This window comes from Drosophila suzukii, chromosome 3, assembly GCF_043229965.1.
Source record: "Drosophila suzukii chromosome 3, CBGP_Dsuzu_IsoJpt1.0, whole genome shotgun sequence".
In the NCBI taxonomy this organism is placed as follows: domain Eukaryota; kingdom Metazoa; phylum Arthropoda; class Insecta; order Diptera; family Drosophilidae; genus Drosophila; species Drosophila suzukii.
Genome location: NC_092082.1, coordinates 7,746,083 through 7,764,803, shown reverse-complemented (window position 1 = coordinate 7,764,803; position 18,721 = coordinate 7,746,083). Strand labels below are relative to the sequence as shown.

The 18,721-nt window shown below is 40.1% G+C and overlaps 1 protein-coding gene across 34 annotated transcripts in view; it reads right to left on the bottom strand.

The window, feature by feature from the left end:
• The window catches only part of bru3 (bruno 3), a 273,316-nt gene that overhangs the window by 57,294 nt on the left and 197,301 nt on the right, over positions 1-18,721 (bottom strand). For 18 of the 34 annotated variants that reach the window (XM_070996712.1, XM_070996713.1, XM_070996718.1 and 15 more), the window contains one exon: positions 11,757-11,891. The exons of 14 other annotated variants lie outside the window; for them this stretch is intronic. In XM_070996712.1, coding sequence (XP_070852813.1) covers positions 11,757-11,891 — 135 coding nt within the window. Of the gene's footprint in view, positions 1-11,756; positions 11,892-17,708; positions 17,990-18,721 lie in introns of those variants that run through there. 2 more of the 34 variants (XM_065864886.2, XM_070996725.1) reach the window with 2 other exon arrangements.

The following is an 18,721-nucleotide window of genomic DNA, read 5'->3' as shown; positions in this document are numbered from 1 at the left end:
TACTACCTTTATTGTTTTCAGCATTTATTCCGCAGCATTTCATTCGCTATCCTTTGGCGATTTATGCGTCCACTTATTTAGCCGAAGGACGAAACAAATTCGAGAAATGAAGGCAGGCAGTACTAAAGCCGCATAACTTAATGGCAACTCGCTTCATTTGAACTTTATTGCTGACTTTGCCGGGGGGGAAAATATAAAAATAAAGAAAGAAACACAGGGGCAGCGTGGAAAATCAATTTTACCGGGCTTAGCCAGGACATCAAAGCGTAGGCAGGACGATCCAGGAGCAAGGAACAAAACCTGGACAGGTGGCTAAGTTAAGCCTAATAAACTGCCCCGTCCGAAAGCATGCAAAAAATGTATTTTTGTTTTCCTTCTCAACGGGCGGCAGAAGGAGAAGCTAATTGTATTGCCAGAGCCAGGGAATTTGATTGCAAGGATTTGGACATGATTGAAAAGGGCCTTTGGGCCAGCTAGCTGGGTAACCATCTGGACAGTGAGTGCATAAATTGTGCGCCCAAGTCGCGCACATTATTCATTTTTAATGCCACCGAGACGTAGACGCAAACATAGACGGCCACAACAATTTGGCCACATGTAAGCACAGCCAAGTTGGCCATAATTGCCTCGAAGTTGCCTCGACCAAACCGGCGGAAGACCGAAGACACCGTGAGCCGGGGCCAACTGCACTGGGGTCCTTATACAGGTAGCAGCATCATTAAAATGAGTTAGCTTCCCAGACGAAGGAAGTGGAGTCCTGGGACTTTGACTGCCACTGAGACGGAGACCTTTTGGTCGCAATTTGTGGCAGTGGCAGTGGCAGCAATTAAGCCATAGGGTAGATTAACATTAAGCTGCCGCCGGGATAGATGCACTTGCATCTGCACTCTCTCACTCAGTCTCCTCACTTCGAAATTTATTTAATTAACCGGAAATTTTTGTAACCAGAAGTGCCTTTCACGAGAAATGGCAATTTTCCATTTGCCCCTTGAGGCCATAAACCAGAAAACAATAATTCCTCGATAAAAAATGCACTACAGAACTTAAGCTTGCGGCATGAAAAACTTATGAAAGCCATGAGGAAAAAGCATAAATTCTCTAAAATAATATTGCAAATTGAACAAGATTTTCAATTGCATTACGCAAAAATCTGTGAAGCATTGCATTTTCAATTGTTGTGAGGCATGGCATGGCCCCATCTATATATTCATATTCCGTATCTGTGTATACGATATATATATGCATAATGGCAGCTCAGCTTCGTGCTCTGTGATGTGGCAAACAAAACGTGCCGCTTGCAAAATTGTACAACAACCAATTAAAATGCATAACTCGATTTAAAGTTTACATAACATTTTGCTAAATTACAGGTTCGTTCCAGGCATTCAGGCTTATATAAGTGGCCAGCATCCCCAGCCCATCGCCCTTCATCCGTTCGACGGTTCAGTTTGCAAGGGGCTTACAATGTCTGTCGCTTGTTGCTGCTGTTGCTGTTGCTGCTGTTGATGTTGCTGTTGCCCCGGCAACATGCAATTAAAAGCGATATTGAATTTTGTTACGCTCTGCGCTCGAGTGTGCGATTTGCAGTGGCTGTTGTTGGCCGTGGTGGTGGTGGCAGTACGGCTCTTATTTAATTTGAGTCGGGCAAAAACATATATTTTGTTATGTGATTGGCATAACTTATACAATGCCGGCAGCAGCTTAAAACCATGCTTTGAATAATATTCTGTGCTGTGGCAATACATCCGCCTGATTTACGTGAGGTTGGTTTTGTGGAGCTGATTCCAATTACCAGCTATAAATGCCACACACTCCTCGCAACTGCCTTGTTTTGCCATTTTTCCAGCTTACCACTTTTCCCTTCGATTGTTGTCGGCCTCGGCCAAATCGCCGCTGAACCCTAATATATGGCTATTATGGCATACAGTACTTTGGGCCCCGAGCATCGCCATGACAACGGGAGTTGAGCTAGAGGCCAGAAGGGCATTATAAATCTTCATTGTTGTGGGGCAGTGTTGTAAAGTAGCGCAGGCAGCAGCCGAAAATTTCCTATGCTGCTTCTGCTTTTTTCCAGGATTTGTGCACTCAGAAAAAATGATTTTTAGTTTTGGAAATGTTCTAAAAAAATGTTTCAAAAGCCGTATCTTAAAAAAGGAACAAATTCTCTCTACCTAAAAATAATATTCTCTAAAATCTGATCATAAGAATTATTTTGTATTATTATTATTTAACAATTTATTATTTTTTGCTTTTCTAATTTTAAGTGTAATATTTTTCAAGTGTGTGCGGGAATTATGTTAAAATCTTGGCTATTGTTTCTCAAGAATAATATCTTAAGCACATAAATGTAAGTCGCCTTTAAATAAATACTTAAGCTCTCCCTTAAAAACAATATTCCTCAAAATAAGATTATCGACTAATTCTTTGGTTTTACTCCGTTAAAAAAATGTTCCTTTAAAATGTATTATTATTTACCATCCCAATTTTAAGTACAATATTCTTCGAGTGTGTGTGTGCTAAAAGCAACATCAATTTGCATGAATTGTGTGGTTGTGTGCGTGTGTGTATATGTAATTACAAAAACACACGAAGCGAAGCTGAGTACGTGCAAATCTGACCAAAAATTTAAATTGAAGCTAAAATTTTTGCCAAATGCTGTTGCCAGCAACGATGACGATGATGATGATGATGTATGCAACTCTCTAGCCCCCCATTTTACCCATTTTCAGCCACACCCCCAGGCCATAGAAAACATGGTCAAACCGAGGCCTAACTCCTTTCCTCACTTTCCCCACTTTCCCCACTTGCCAGGCGATCTCTCTGCAGGCCGTTTTGTGAAAACAAGTATATCGAATTTTAATTACATTTGCTTCATCTGTGCGGGTGTATGTGCTATTTGCTTTTTGCGCCAAACAGCCGACACGGAAATGTGATTTTTGATTGAGTGCCGACCAACGGTGGCAAAAGGCTAGGGGAAAAATATGAGATGAGGCGAAGCAAAAACGCCTTGGGCTTTCACTGGGAAAAATTAGTGGCAAACTCGACTATGATTTTTATTTATAGCACCAAGGGAAGCTTGTAATCTTAACTCTGGCTGATAAGATCCCAAATGAACTTGAAGTATTTATATATTTATTCATTTAATTCCGATTTCTCAATGTCGAGTTAACTCTTCTAATTAAGTTAAATCGCTGTTCTTTTAACAACAAAATTTTCTAAAAAATACTAAGCACTAATGACAATGTTCTACTTAAAACTGGCAACTAAGATTTAAGTAACATCACCTGGAGAAAGTGGCTTTGTCTTTTCGAAAGCCTTTACCTAAGGTTTACTTTCTCTGACATATAGCAAAGTACACCTTAACATAACATTGAGTAATCGTCCCTAACTGTTTTATTGGTATAGTTAACTTTCTTTCTTACTGTGATTCTACTGGTTAAGTCACTTCCTACATAATTTTACATCAGATTTGCAAGTGAGATTTCAAAGTTAACTTCCAAAGTGGTTAACCGAGGAAACGGGGTAATGATTATATTATTCAAAAATCTACAAAAGCCTACCACATATGTGTATCACTGCAGTTTGTACTCATTATTATGCATTGTTTCCTGTCAAATTACTGATAGTCGACACTTTTTGTGGTTAACAACGATACAGAGTCCATCACAGGGATCATTTGCATTTCAACAGAGCTGCTACTGCGGTGAATAACATATGCTGTGGTAAATGGCCAATTTGAACTGGGGAATTCTTAGAAATATTCTCTGAATGGGTTGGAGGTAAATACTATATATTGATTTTCATCTGCTTACCGCCACGTGGATCACGTGTTCTGCTGTAAGGATGAAGCCTGGGGCACTTACCTAAAACAGAGAAGAAGAAGGAGAACTCGATAAGTGGGGTTGCAAGAATCGAGCAAGGGATAAAATCAACTTAGGAAACTCTAAAGGGGGCAAATTTTAAAATCTCTCTCGGCTCATTTGCTGAATTGTTACCATGTTTTTAGGGCTACCCTTTCCGTGAAAACCAGAACTTAAGACCCTATCCCTAGGCATGCTGTCGACACTTGACGCGGCTTAGCAACCCACAAGCCAAAACAGGCTCAGAAAACCCAGTGTCAGTTTTATATTATTTTATTTTCTGGCCTCGGAGCTTTGAAAAAGGATAGCTGGCTGGGGGGCTGGGCCTTAGACGTATCCATTTTCATTAAATGCCTTCGCGGCTCGACTCGAGCTGCCTTTGCCATGTATCCTGTTACGGGGAGCAAGGAGCCAAGGAGCCAAGGAGCAAGGATCCAAGGAGCCAGGAGGCTGAAAAGGATATTGTCTAACAACAAAAGCGGAATAAATTAATTTAGCTCATGTCTTGGCCCCGGCAATGAGCTAGAAAATGAGCTGCAGAATATGTATGTGGCATACGGTTGGGCGCCTCTCCTTATAACCTCCTGATAATAACAAAATATGTGCAACTGACAGGTGGTGGCAACAGCAACAGCAGGAGCAGCAGCTCCTTGTCTGAAATTTAATAAGTTCCCCAGTGCTGTCTTCGTTATGGGGCTTATTAAAAATATTAAAGCCTAAGTTAGCCAAGCTATTCTCTATCAATAACTATCTAGAAAAAGCTAAAGAAAAACAACACTGAGTTCCTGCCCCTTATTGAATTAATTTTTCAATAATCCTTGGGAACTATATAACAAATATCTAAAGTGGCATATTTCATGGCTGATAGGACTAATCTTTTATTGATAGGGGAAGGCGCGCTCAACTGAGTTAATTAAATTTGCTGCAGAGGGTCCTGCGGCCTCTGGGAATCCGCTTGCCTTTAATAAGCACATCCACATCCTCATCCTTATCCAGCCTTTGGATACATCCTCATCAGCCATCGCCGGGCAACCCTTTTCACCGACTTCCTGCCCCGTCCACTTGGCCAAAAACTTTGTGCTTAATGCTTAGCCGAAACTTTTTTGACATTTTTATTGACAAGAATCCAGGAACCCCAAGGAAGCGGCTTCTCCGTGCGGCTTGTACAACATTTTTTGCTCTCCTGGGCTGCGGCAAAGTTTCGTCTGGGCTCCGACGGTCTCCTGTGCCCGTGTGTTGCGGTCAAATCTAATTTCCGCAGCTTTTACTACTTTATTAAACTATTACAACTAAAGCCAGCCCGTCCTGTTTGGTCCTGTTGGTCCTGCCAGGCAGCTGGCGATGCCGATGGCGATGGCAATGGCAATGGCGATGGGTATTAAAAAAGTTATGTTCCTACGTATATGGGTGTGTGTAGGGTGTTTGAGTGCGGGCGGGCCACGAAATGTGTTAATAAAGCACACTTGCCACCAACATGGCCACATAATGAAACGAAATTGCGGGCGGCAGCAATATAGCTGCTACTACATGGGAACAGGGTATCACATGGGGTTGAATATTAAAAGGAGTATTCCTATATGATGCCTTTACGTGAATATCACTTTTAATACTATAAAAAAGGTATTTAAAATGGGGGGATAATATAGCAGAAGGTTCAACATAGATGTCTACAAACAAAAACCGAAATTCGGAAATAATTCAAAAATGATTACTAAGATTTACTATGTACACAAGTCAGCCATATAATGATTTTAAATTTTTAGATATTGATGTTTCATTTCTTTTGATTAAATATTTCACAGGCCAAATATGAGTGATATATATTAAATCACAGGTTAGATAGTTTATGAAACTTAAATGGATTTATTAAAATAACTATTTGCAGGCTAAAAACTTTTGATTAGGCCTATATAAATTCACCTATGGTAAAGTTTTTGTGGAATTTGGTATTAAAAAAAACGTTTGTTGATATTTAGACAAAGAATGTAACTTTTTCTTTCTATAAAAGCCATTATATTTCTTTATTTCCAATGAAAACGATAGGTATCTAAGGGATACAGGACTCCAGTGATATGGCCAGGGTATGAATATGCTTGGCTGTATTCCTTCTTTTCTATTCTTTCTAAGCTGGTGGCGAGTGGCATAAGTTGCTGGCACTTTGTGGTTCTTTTATGACTCGTTGGCCCGGCTTGACGGCATCAAATTTCAGCCACTTCCTGCTCGTCAGCCGGCTCCTTGCTCCTTCGTCCTTTCCTTGGCCACGTTTAATTGCTCTGACCTTCGCCTGTGTATGTGTGTTGCTGTGTTTCAGAATTCACTGCATAGTTTCGGGCGTGTTGCATGTTAATTAGCATTAAGCAGGGCAAGGAGCGGAACGCCTTTTCTACTTGTACCATATATGTGATAAAAATTTATTGGACTTGCCTGTTGGCCCAAATGTCCACCCCCCCTCAACTTGCATATGAAACTTTGGCTATAGTGCAATTAAATTTAAGCTGCATCGCACACATACACGTTTTTGGGGTCCGGAGAGGCTCAGGAAAAGGATCAGGATCAGGACTCACAAAAGACTTGTGGCCATGGCGACTATACAACTACGGCGACGGCAAAGTTTTGTTGGGTTTTCTGGTTTCGGTTTTTGGTCTATAGACGCAGAAGTTCGCGTTTGTTTCTTACTCCCTGCCAACCGCCCCATTTTTGATATGTATTTTAATGCCTTAGCCTGTGTGCCATTTTGCAGTCCAGGACTTTTGGCTTGCCGGCGGCACAACAGCAACAAGGATGACTGCGGCTTAAATGGCACTTATGAGCTTATGCCACAACTTACATTATTATTATTACTCCGATTTTTTCTTAGGCTTGGATAAATGCCGCTTCTTGGCACGCAATAAATAGTTATAGACTCCGGCGGGCACTTGAAGTTTTGTTTTAATTAAGGCGCATTAAGTGCAGTGTTTTATGGTTCCACTGGGTGATGTGAAGCTCTAATTAAGGAAACTTTGGATAAATTAGATTTACGGTATGACAGGGCTTGGAATATTGGGTAAAGTTATCTGTTGGCTATTTTGTTATACCCCCAAAGCGGGTCGCTTTATTTCCAATCCAATCAGCAGCCTTTGAGCTGACGAATAGCCAAAATCTCATCACACTTTTCAGTCATTATTATAAAGAATCAAATAAAGCAAAGCTCTCGCATGTCATAAGCGTTAAATTCAATTTGAGTTTTACAACAGAGCCCGCGGTTCGGGGCTTTTGTTCGGTTCTGTTTGACAGTTTTTGCAGCGCACTCAATCAGCACTTGATAGAACTTTTTAGTGTGCTGTAAAATAAACATGAGTATAGAGCTGAAATGAAATGAAATTTAATAAATGCAGTGCGCCAGAGGATGGGTAGATGGTTGAAACAGGAGTAGAGCAAAGCGACAGCCAGCCTGACATGCACTTCATAAAACTTTGCTCATATAAATTGAAATTGAAATGAAATGATGATGCCAGAGCTGCCACGGTGATATATAGTATGTGGATGTGAATGTGAATGGGGGGATGTGAATGTGAATGTGGGCAAGTGAGAGTTGACAACCGGCGGAAGCTGCCTTTTTCCTCCCCTCCCTCGATCCCCTGGCTGTAAAAATTTGTTGGCCAAACAACAAGTGGAGCACAGCCAAAGCAGCAACAGCCTGAAAAACAACTTAAACTGTCATTGCAAAGTTTGAGCCAAAAGCCCCGTGAGCCAGGGGATGGGGCATTAAAACTTTTGCTCTGAGCAATTATGTGAAGGCTACTTAACTTTTTTGCAGGCAATAAATTTGCTCTTTAAACTGAGCTGGGAGAGCACGCACCTGAGTTTGCTGCGACACAATTTTGTTGCACATTCGGTGTTTTTTCCCACTTTTTTTCTAGAGTTTGACAGAGCTATGTGCTGAAATTCAATTAGCCAGCCAAGCGTGGCTGGTTTTTGGGGGGTAAAATGGAAGCAGTTTGCCACTTGGCATGCCAGACAGTTTTGGGGAATGCTTTGAAATACACGCATGCACACTGGGATTCAGATACACTCATTTGCTCATTGGTTGTGCGGTTGTGACAGGCTACCGATGCTGCTGCATTTGCTGCTTCTGCTGCATGCTGCATGCGGCATACTTGCCTCAATTACGCCGAAAATGTCACATTAATTATTGGCATTTATGGGGTTTGCGCCGCTTTTGATATGATAGACGACAATGCAGGCCAAACATTTGAAGTCTACTTTACGGCGCGCTATTGTTGTGCTTGTATGCGTGTGTCAGCCGCACAGAAATTTATGCATGTGTGTGTGCGTGTGCCATGTATTAATTGGAATTTGTTTTTGTGTGTCAGCTGCAAGACGTCGACTATTCTGCTCTTTGTTGGCTTTTGCGGCAATTAAAAGTTAATTTGACAAAGCGAGACATTTCGAATTAATTTCAAGTCTAAACGACGCTTTAATTCAATTTATGTTTTTGGCAGCACAACTTGACAATGCCATCAATTGAGTGGGTCGATTGACTCAAGGTCTTCGATGCCAAAATCTGGGTAAATAGCGAGTGTATTCTTTAAATTAATTGAGTTCCAGAGCGTGGCTCCCACTCCAATTACTTAATGACAGCCCACAGTGGCGGTGATTAGGCCGGAAAGCGCTCTAAGCCCAAAAGGGGCGCCCATTCAATGTCAACTTATGTCAGCAACAGGAGCATTCTGGAGTCCTCCTGGAGTCCTTTTGGCATCCTCCACACTCGTGCGGCTACTTATGCAAAATGCTAGACGACACCACCCGTTGCTGCTCATATATACACGCACATGGGAGCTTTGATTGCCGGCGAACGGAGGGCGGTACAGTGGGACACAGGGTTCATTCAGGGGGGGAACGGAACAGTGGGCGACACACAATTGTGTTGATTGCACAGATGACAAGACCTAGGACGAGATGACAACTTTGCTGCCTGCCAGCCTTGATGACAATGAAGTGCATGCATGAATATTCTAATCAAATGAGCCGCCAGCCGCTTCAGACTCCTGGCTCCTAGCTCCTGGCTTCTACCTCCTGGCTTCTGCCTGTGGTCCTGCCATTGTCGAGATGTAAAATTTTTAGCCTCCGCCACATGGTTACACAAAGAGAAATGGGCTAGATCTTCTCTTAAAAAAACTACACATTCAAAAAAGAGTCTAAAAACATAATAATTTCAGAACTAAATAGCCTATCTGCCATCAAAAAGAAATTAACCCATAAAGAATTTCATAAAATGTATTTTGTGTGGTTAAATATTTACCTAAGGCAATAAATAATAATGATAAATAAAATTAATTATACCAACTATTTGAAAATGGTCAATTGTATAATTTAAATTGCAAATTTAGCTCACTGTGATTTATAGTACTTCGTAAACATTTTTTCCACATTTAATTTTATATGCTCTTTTGGAAAAACCTTTTTGTATGGTTTTTGTTCTGTGGCTGGGATGCAAAATAAATAAAAGTTTCATAATAAACAAATAGATATATTATCATTGAAAAAAGGTTCCTAATGGCCTCATAGTACTTGCTAAACTTTCCACTAACTTACTAGATTGATTTAAAAAAATAAAGGCAGAGTAGAGAAAAAGAGGTATAAGACTGACCAAGGAATTTTAATACATATGTGCTGTAGATTGCCAAGACTTTTTATAAAAATTTTCTTATTATTATTATTATTGATATCCTAACCTTCTAAGATAAATAATTTAATATTTTCTTTCCTTTCCTTGCCCTTTTTTTCTCAGTGCTGCGCCACATGCTTTGTGTTTTGTGCTGGGCAAAAGTTTCAAAGTCAGCCCAAGTCCCCGGCCAGAAAAACCTTTCCTTTACCTCGTTTCATTTCATTCACTCACTGAAATCGAATTTGCATAATTTAACATGATGGTTGCGCTTATTCCCGCAGCCTGTCAGGCGCACAGACATCGGTGTTCCAAGGATGTGGGGCTGGGTTATTATTGTTCGCCCTCGGATTCGGCGTCACCGCATTTCGCTGCCACATGCATCATCATTTGCATACATTTGCAGTTCGCCCAGTCAGTCAATGTTCATTCCTCATTACCCCACCCTTCCCCATTTACCCCCCAGTAAAGTCGATTTTCTTTGAATATAATTCGGTGGGGAAAAGTGCGGAGACGGAGGGCATTGACGTTGATGGATTTTGGCACTTACACAGGCTAGCGCCTGTCACTTTTCCAACACCAAATGCGACTCCGAAAAAAAGGGAGCGCCAGTTGAGCTGACTTTGAAGCGCATTTTAATGAAGAATGATATGTTGGCATCGCAGCCGCAATTTTCCAAACCCCCTCCACCTAAAATTTAACCACATCGACTGACAGTTTTCGCGGCTTTGCACGCAGCCACTGTCGAAATTGAAGGGCGAAGACATCGACAACAAGTTTTCCTGTTCGACAGGAAGTCAAAAAAAAAACAGGATATAAAAAAAAATGAGAAATGAAAATTTGTATCAAATTATGTCGCTGCTTTGTCTACGATTCGTTTGACATTCCTGCATGGGCTGGCAAATAAATATATGCGTGAAATATTTCAGTTATTCAAATTTGTGCGGATATTTCAGGCATCAATTTGATTGGAAATTGATGGCTGTCGTGAATCTCAGGACCCCACTCAAGGCTTTTAAAGCCTAAGTGCAGCTTTCACCCCCCTCCATCTAAAAACCACCCCTAAACAAATAAAAAAGAAAAACACAGAAGAGTACACAAAAACAAACAGAAATAATAAATAAACCCCTGAACATTTGGTTTCCTGTGCAAAGTGTCACATGGCCAATGGGCCACGCCCCCTTCCGACCGCTAAGGCCGACCGCCTCTGCCTTTTCATGCATATCAAAATGGCAACAATAAACGCCAACAAAAGAACAACAATAACAAACATTAACATGGAAATACACACGCACACACACACACACACGCAGTTGAAAGGACGACAAAAGGCGGCAGTCAAAAATGTTGCAAATGTAAGCAAAATAAAAATATACAACAAAGACACAATTACACTCACAGACCGACTGTTTGCCAGTGTATTTGTGAGCTGTGTGTGTGTGTCTGTATTTGTAAAACCAAAACTTTTGACATAATAAAATGGAATGTTATTGTTAAAAAAGTTACTTGCATATTAAAACAAACGAAACTTCCCACTGCCTCTATCTCACATTTATTTTTGCTGTATTTTTTATATTTTTGAACCATTCTGTCAGTGTGTGTGTGCGCGTATTTTTACTTGCAAATGCCGCATACAAATGCAAATGGCCGGCGTGTGAAACGAGCAGCACTGCCAAAAGCAAACAACTTTAATTGAACTGTTTACCCGATTTTTATTTTATGCCACCTCAAGGCCCCCAAACTGCAAACTCTGTGTAATTGTTATGGTTATGTTTGTGATGATTATTTGGCTCGTTGCACAGCTGCCCACATTTTTTGGCTGGGACATTATCAGTTGACTGGAAGCCAGTTTATCAGTTGCCAGACCACAGAGAATTTGCAACTAGGGAGGGCAGAAGCTGTACAAAATACTCTTTATTACAGGGTTAACATTGCGTATACTTAATATTTCCCTTAATAACCTCCCAGCTAGGGTTTTGCACAAGCTATACGACAAAAATACAGCCGGGTTTTTAATCTAATATACTCTTAGCACGTCTACGCACAACCAAGCTAATGCCAAAAAACGTAACGATCAACAGAATCTTAAGTGTAATCATAAAAACTGGAAAATACAACAGATAACGAGCCGAACACGTTACGTATACTTAATATGAACAGTATCTTAGGTGGGGGAGATTCAAATGGATATATAGGCTGTAGATAGGTAGTAAGTACTATAATTATTTATAAGAAAGATGGGCTGTACTCACCTTTGCTGGCACCGTCCGGGCCGCGAAGAATGGTGCACTCCTCTATAGTGCCGAACGGATGGAAGATTTGTCTAACATCGTCTTCGGTCTGTTGTTTGCTGAGCATGCCAACGAACAGCTTGCGATCTAAATGCTCTGTTTTGGTTTCGGGTTTGTTCATGTTTCATGTTTCATGTCATGTGATTCGATCGATCCGATTGAATTTGATTGATTACGATTGATTTACGATTTTGATTGTTGCACCAAAAGAGACGGCAAAATGGACAAGTGGCAATGTGTTTTGTTGTTTCGTGTGATCGTGTTTGGTGTTTTTGGTTTTTTGGTGTGTGAAAATGATAAGTTTTCAATCAAGAAGCCATAGCCAGAGAAAATTCGCATCAAATAATATTGAAATTCGAAAAATGAATACCGAAAATCAAAATATATATATATTCTCGATCATAATGTGTAAGTGTGTCGTATAAAGAGAGATGTAAATGCAACAGGGTTACACATTACGCAACATTTTTTTTTTGTAACGAGTAACGAACGCAGCAGGCACATTTACGTAATTGTTTTTTTGTTTGGTAAATTTGTTCAAAATTTCAACAGGCGCAAAATACCCAAAGGAAAGTAAAAGCAACAACATTTAGTTAAGAAGAAATTCGTTGGTGTTTGGGTGGATAGTTTGGGCACCAATAGAGCAAATACAATTACAACATTTATTAATGTGGTTAGGTTTCGTTTTTGTTTTTTTTTTTTTTTGGGTGGGAAGAGGGAGTACAAATTTTGATTTTATAAGCGGAACGAATTTTGTTTTGTTGAAATTGTTGCATCAAGAAGGTAGAAATTTCGATAAGGAAAAAAACCGAATGAAATCAAAATAATACGAATAAGACCACAAAAAAAGTGAAATCAGTTTTAGAAAATAATAAGAGAAGAATTGTCAGTTTTCCAATTTTGCCAATTTTGATGTATTTATTTTTTTTTTTTCGTTTCAATCATATATATTTGATATAGAGCACGAACAAGTGTTACATAAAAAGGAAAGAAAAGAAGATAAAATGGGTGATATTTAGTTAAAATTGTCGTACAATTTGTTTTTTGTTTAACTTACAATTTACGAGAATTGAAATTAGCTATTCATAAGATACGTAATATATAAGTATGATATTTGTATGTATATATAGAACACACACACGCAAACCATCTCGCACACACAGACATACAAGCTGGCCACGCACAGAGCTACTGAGTTAAGGATAGACATTGAAAGGTAATTGAACACTCTATGCCACTACTTGAAAAAAGAATTGGTAAAATTACGGGCGAGCATGAGGAAATATATGGCTTAAAAGTACTTAGAGTCTATGGTTTAAGGTTAGTGGGTGGGTGAGCGATAGATGGTGGTGATCAGCAGGAGATTCTCTAAAATCTAATCAATATATCTACTGGTAAATGGATAAGTTGGCACAAACGGCAGCTGTCTCGACTCCTGCCTCTCAATTTCACATTTTCCATTGCTTTTCCACATTTTTCGCTTTCCAAAAGCATATAAGCTGGATCCAAGGACACCACAATCGCACTCTCACTCGTATCATATCGAAAATTGAGCGTCACATAATTGGCAAAACACTTGCCACAGACAGCACGGCCAAGCCAAGCCAGTCCGCCCCAGCTGCTGCTGCTGTCGCGTTAAAGTGGCAAAAGCAATCGAAGTAGAAAATAACTAATACGACACGTTGGCCCCATGCACACACATGGCCTGCAGGCAATTGTCTTGTGTCCGGGTTAAGCCTAATGGCATTTGGGTTCCAGGTTCCTGGTTCCAGGTTCTGGCCACTCTCTTCTTACCCTCCCAAGCACGTGCAATAAGCCAAACAACGCCCCTGGCATGCTAAACAACAACAGGAATGGGGCAAAAGTGGAAGGGTTGGCTTAATAAAAATGTAAAGCACGTTGAAACGGAGGGCAGGACAAGGTAAAAATAGTGCAGCATACTTTGCGGCGCCTGCTGTTGTACATATGAAATGGCATAGTTCAACTGGCTGTTAACAGTTGCGGCCGAGCCGAAAAAAAAGGGGGGAAAAAAAGGTCAGGAGGTGGCAGGCAGGCAGGACAAAAGGATTTGCACAATGTTTAGCCTGGCGTTGCAGCAATTTTCTACAATTACCTGGGGCACAACGACACAGACCGGCAGGGATAAAATGCACACCGGGCTTTCAGTGATTCCCTTTTGCTTGTTCTCCACTTCTATACTTTCTTTTTTTGGTTTTTACTTTCTTTTTTTTCGGTCTCTGAGCTAAAGGAAAGAGCAGTGAAAATAATATTAAAGGCCATTAGGCTCATATAGACAAGTTAAGTGGCTCCTGGTCTGGGTCCTTGGTCCTTTTGGTCCTTTGCTCCTCCTGTGATTCCTTTGCCCGCCATGTGTGTGTGGCAGTTTTTAGATTTTATTTTTATGCCTGCCCGGGCAAAAGAAGTCATTAACGTGTCGTTGTCTTTGATGCCAACAACCTAAGTGAAAGGGGGCAGTGCGGCAAGAAGAAAGCCAAATTAAATTAGCTAACCACATGGCAACTTTTGTGCTATACATGTGCTGCGCCGGCAGACGACGAGGACAGGCCACTAATTGTTGCACGTTATGTTTTTGCTTATCTTCCCATCCTGGGGATCCCCTGGATACAGCATCCAACAGCCAACATCCAGCTGCATCTTCAACGCTTTTTCAAACCCCTCCCGGGGGAGAGTAATTGTATTTTAAGTCCTGGCCAAAGGTGAAAAAGCCAGTCGCGTCTATGAATAATACAAAAAATTGTGGAGACAGCGGCGCCAGAGGATAAATAAAAAAAGAAAGAGGGGAAAAAACTAAACACAAAGTCGCTGACAAAGCGAAAGTCAAAGCTCAAAGCTCATGTGTCCCTGAACTCCCTCCGCAGACCGTTCTTCTAGCCGTTTTTTCACTGTACTTCCTTTTGACTGCCTGGCTGGCTGGGCACTGTTGCCAATTGACATGTAAATTGACGTTTAATGGCTGCTAATGAGCGTCTGAGGATTAGTTCTTCTTCCCGGCTAGTGTGAGTACCCATTTGAATATCTAAATACATCGGTGGAAGAGGAGTAGATAGATCTCAGATGAATCAGGTGTGCGTATTATGATGGAATTTCTCTACTCAAAAGCTGACTTTGCTTCAGGGATTACGTTCAATCTTGTGAAGGCTCTCGTATCCTATTGCAGCTAATAAATCATGAAACAAACAAATAAATACTCCATTAATTTTCACAGCTTAGCCAGCATTCTGTGAACTAACTAAGCTACAAATGAAGATCCTGCCGTAATGCGACCAATTCATATCTGCAAAATGTTTTAATCTGATTATGGCAGATAGCTCAAACTGCTATGTAAATATGTTTAAGTTATTAATTATTTTGAGGGGATTTTCAAGCTCTCCGTTATAATTACAAAACTTTGTGGGAGCCGTCTTGGAATAATATTTGCTTGGCAAAAACTGATTGAAAACGAAACCCCCGAATCAACCCCCAAAATCATAGCCTGTATCCTGTATTTATGTGCTTGTATCTCTTGTCTGACCACGTTTATTTTGCTATAAATTATTGAAATTCTAATTACTTAGGCAGGAAATGGGTAAATGAGCACCAAATCGTATACTTAATGCTGTGCAACTGGCTCTTCACGTTGATATGCCCGATTTTCTTAGCAGCTTGTAATGAAAATTTAATTAGAAATGTATATATATATACTTTGATTTAAGCCTAGAGTAAGTAGTTTTTCATTTGCATTTTTCCAGATTTTATTAGAGCCCTCTTCTACTCGTTGTGATTGATGATGTGCTTCGTTTGGGGAGTGTGAGGCTGAGTGACTGGTAAAAGGAAACTAATTAATATGTAATTAGTGACACTCATTTGACATGTAACGAGGCTAATGTAAAAATATTCCGGAATCTCTTCTTAAGATAAAAGAAGGGGTGAAATTCAAAGGGAGTGGGTAGTTCATCCTCCACCAAACCTTTGATTAAAATGTAAATTACTCCGCGTGCAATCAATTCTTCTGCCATATGCTAAAGCCCAATCTGGGGCATCAGCTGTGGCAAATGTTATGCTGCCCCATCAATATTGCCCTGAATTGTTGGCCAAGTGTGCCTGCAGGCGCTACTGGATAGTCGACAACATCCCATTTTTATGGCACCCAGACAGTCTGAAAGTCATCCCCCCTGAAGAGCCCATGGAGGTGTCAGTATTTATATGGCAAATAAGCTAAATGCTCCCTTTATGAGTCCCTTAGCAAACAGTTGGTGTCGTCGTCGCCCGACAATTGTGTGGCAATTGTCAAAAGTCTCCCCTCAGTCTTTTGACGTTTAAATATGGCTAGAGATAACTCAGCTTCCACAACAATTCCCCAGTTTTCCCGTCTTTTTGTTGCCATTGTGTCGCGGAATCCTTTGGGCCTCCTTCCGGCGACTTTTGAGCTTTCGAGTTTATTTGTCAGTTTGAAATTCTTCCGTAATAAGCGTAAAACTCGACTATAGGCTGGGGACAAACTGGCTGAGAAGCGAGAGCCAAGCCAAAGTTAGAAGTAAATTAGTTATTAGCCTTGTAAGTAGTTCAAAAGTTAAGCCAGCTGACAGTTCAGTTTCTGAGTTTCGGAGTTTCTGGGAATTGGAAAGGGTCTAAAAAGGAGTCGCTAAAATGCGCCTAATTGTTAATTAGTGTCAGCGTGAATTTGCGTGCGGCTGCAGTGCCAGACATTTCCATAGTCACATTTTTAGGCACAAAAGTTTTCGTTCTGGCCAAAAGGGCCAAAAGTCAAAGGCAGACCGAGACCGGAAATAGGAAGAGGGCGGAAACTTTGTCTTCGTTGCTGTGGTATTGAAGTGTTAATTAATATTGAAAGGGATAAACTTTTGTCTGACTTGCTGAGTAGCGAAGAAAGCACAGCCATTTGGGGTTGCTTTGAAAAGAAAAAATTACTAACAAAAAAAAAAGAATTACTTTAAGATTGAAAAGGGTTTTCATTGGGTAATTGAATCACCTTTTGAACTATTAAAATCTCCAGTATCAGCCGTATTTTAAGCGTGATTCGTGCCTTCTTGGGACACAAAGCATTTGCATTCCATTTTGCAGTCGGTGATAAATTTGGACTTCTTCTTTACCAACAGCATCCCCAGCCACTTGGAATGGCAATCTTGACAAGCCATTAACATTTCATGTGCACCTTGTCTCCGCTTTTTTCCGCTGGCTTGACTATCACACTAAAAGTCAATATAAAGTAAAAATTTTTTATGACCCCGGGATTATCATTTTGCGCTGGTTTCGCTGCGGCTGCAGCTTCAGCTTCAGCTTGACATGAAATTGGCTGCACACTGTGGGTAACCAGAAATTGGCTATAAAAGGCCACCGACAACCGACGACCAAAAGGTGCTCGCCATCGCTGCTCCTTTTGATATAAATAAATGTGTAAAAAATATAGAAATTTTTATTTTAAGTAGTGACGCGTCAGGGATAATGTTAATGGCACATGGCATTTTCATTTCAAACGCATAAAAGTGTCCGCAGTTCACGTGAAATGCTTAAAGAAAGAGGGAAAAAATAAAGGAAAGTCGACGGAAAAAGGAAAATGTCAGCCGGAGAATGTCCCCTTTGTGGCTGTCGTTTATGTCTGTACAGATTTGTTTTTTATTTCATCTATATATGTACACGATATGTGGGTATAATAAGGGGCATCTCACGATAAAGCGGAATTTAAAGTTTATGAGCGCTAGACGGAGTTCGTCTTGCATACGCTTGTATAATTATATGGTCTGCCTCCGTTTTATAACTCTTGGCTCTGGATTTTTGGAAATGGCCAAAAGACATGGCCGTTAAACTCACTGAAGTCTTAAAATTTTTACTCAAATTAAAGCTTATAAGAAATACATCTTAGTGCTAGACTTTATGTTAATATTTTATGCTTACTTTTTGGTTGTATGATTAGACTTTGTCTGCTTTGCTTTAGTAACTTTGAGTACCGTGCTTTTTATTTTATTATTCTTGGAATGTAACGGAGCATTGTTAATTAAATTAAGGTGCTACTTTATTATTTTTAATTTGACCTGTAGTTCAGCACTTCGTTTCGTTTTGAACTGGTGGGCTTAAAGCTCTGTCTACTTGAGGCACGGCTTATTACGATTATTTATCACGGCCTAATGAAACTGTTGACATTAACAAACTTTGATGCCCTTAAAGCACAGATTTTAGATCTAATTTGAATGGACGTTTGCCGGGGAATCTCCTCTTGCATTTATGCAATCGTCGAGTTATCTGGTACTTAGGATCGTATAGATTTTCCAAGCTTCCATTGTGAACTCCTTTTTAGTTGAACGCCTTCATTTCGATGCTTCTCACGGCGGTAGCTAAATTCGTGTACAGATTTTTGGTTTTGGTTTTCGTATTTTTGGATGTTTTTCAAAGTTTTTGCAAAAAAAGAGAAGAGCAGAAAAAAGAAAGAGAAAAGTAAGAATAAATAAAGTTTTATAATCTCTGTTATTGTTTGGGTTTTTCTGATTGGGCGTGGGTTTTTTATTGTAGTAAAATATTTACTTTGTCAATGTTGTTGCATATTGTTAATTAATTGGTTTATTTGTTGTAGTATCTTTTTTTCAATTTGATGTATTTTTATACTACGGAAAAGAGCAACACGAAAACAATGCACAACAAATGTTTACGTGGCACAACAATACAAAATTGCTATTTAAATTTCTGCGGCAAGTCGCTTGAAGAGGTACGTAAATAAAAGTAGATATATCACAACATTTAACATAATCGTTTAAGTCTCTCTTGAATTGTGTCGACTATTTTCAGTGGTAAACTGTACGCACAACATCGAAAAACAACAACACAGAGGTATAAAATTTTATTGGGGGCAAAATAAACAGAAAATTTAATTAAGATAAATATGCGGGGGTCGGGAAATATATGGGTGTTAGAAT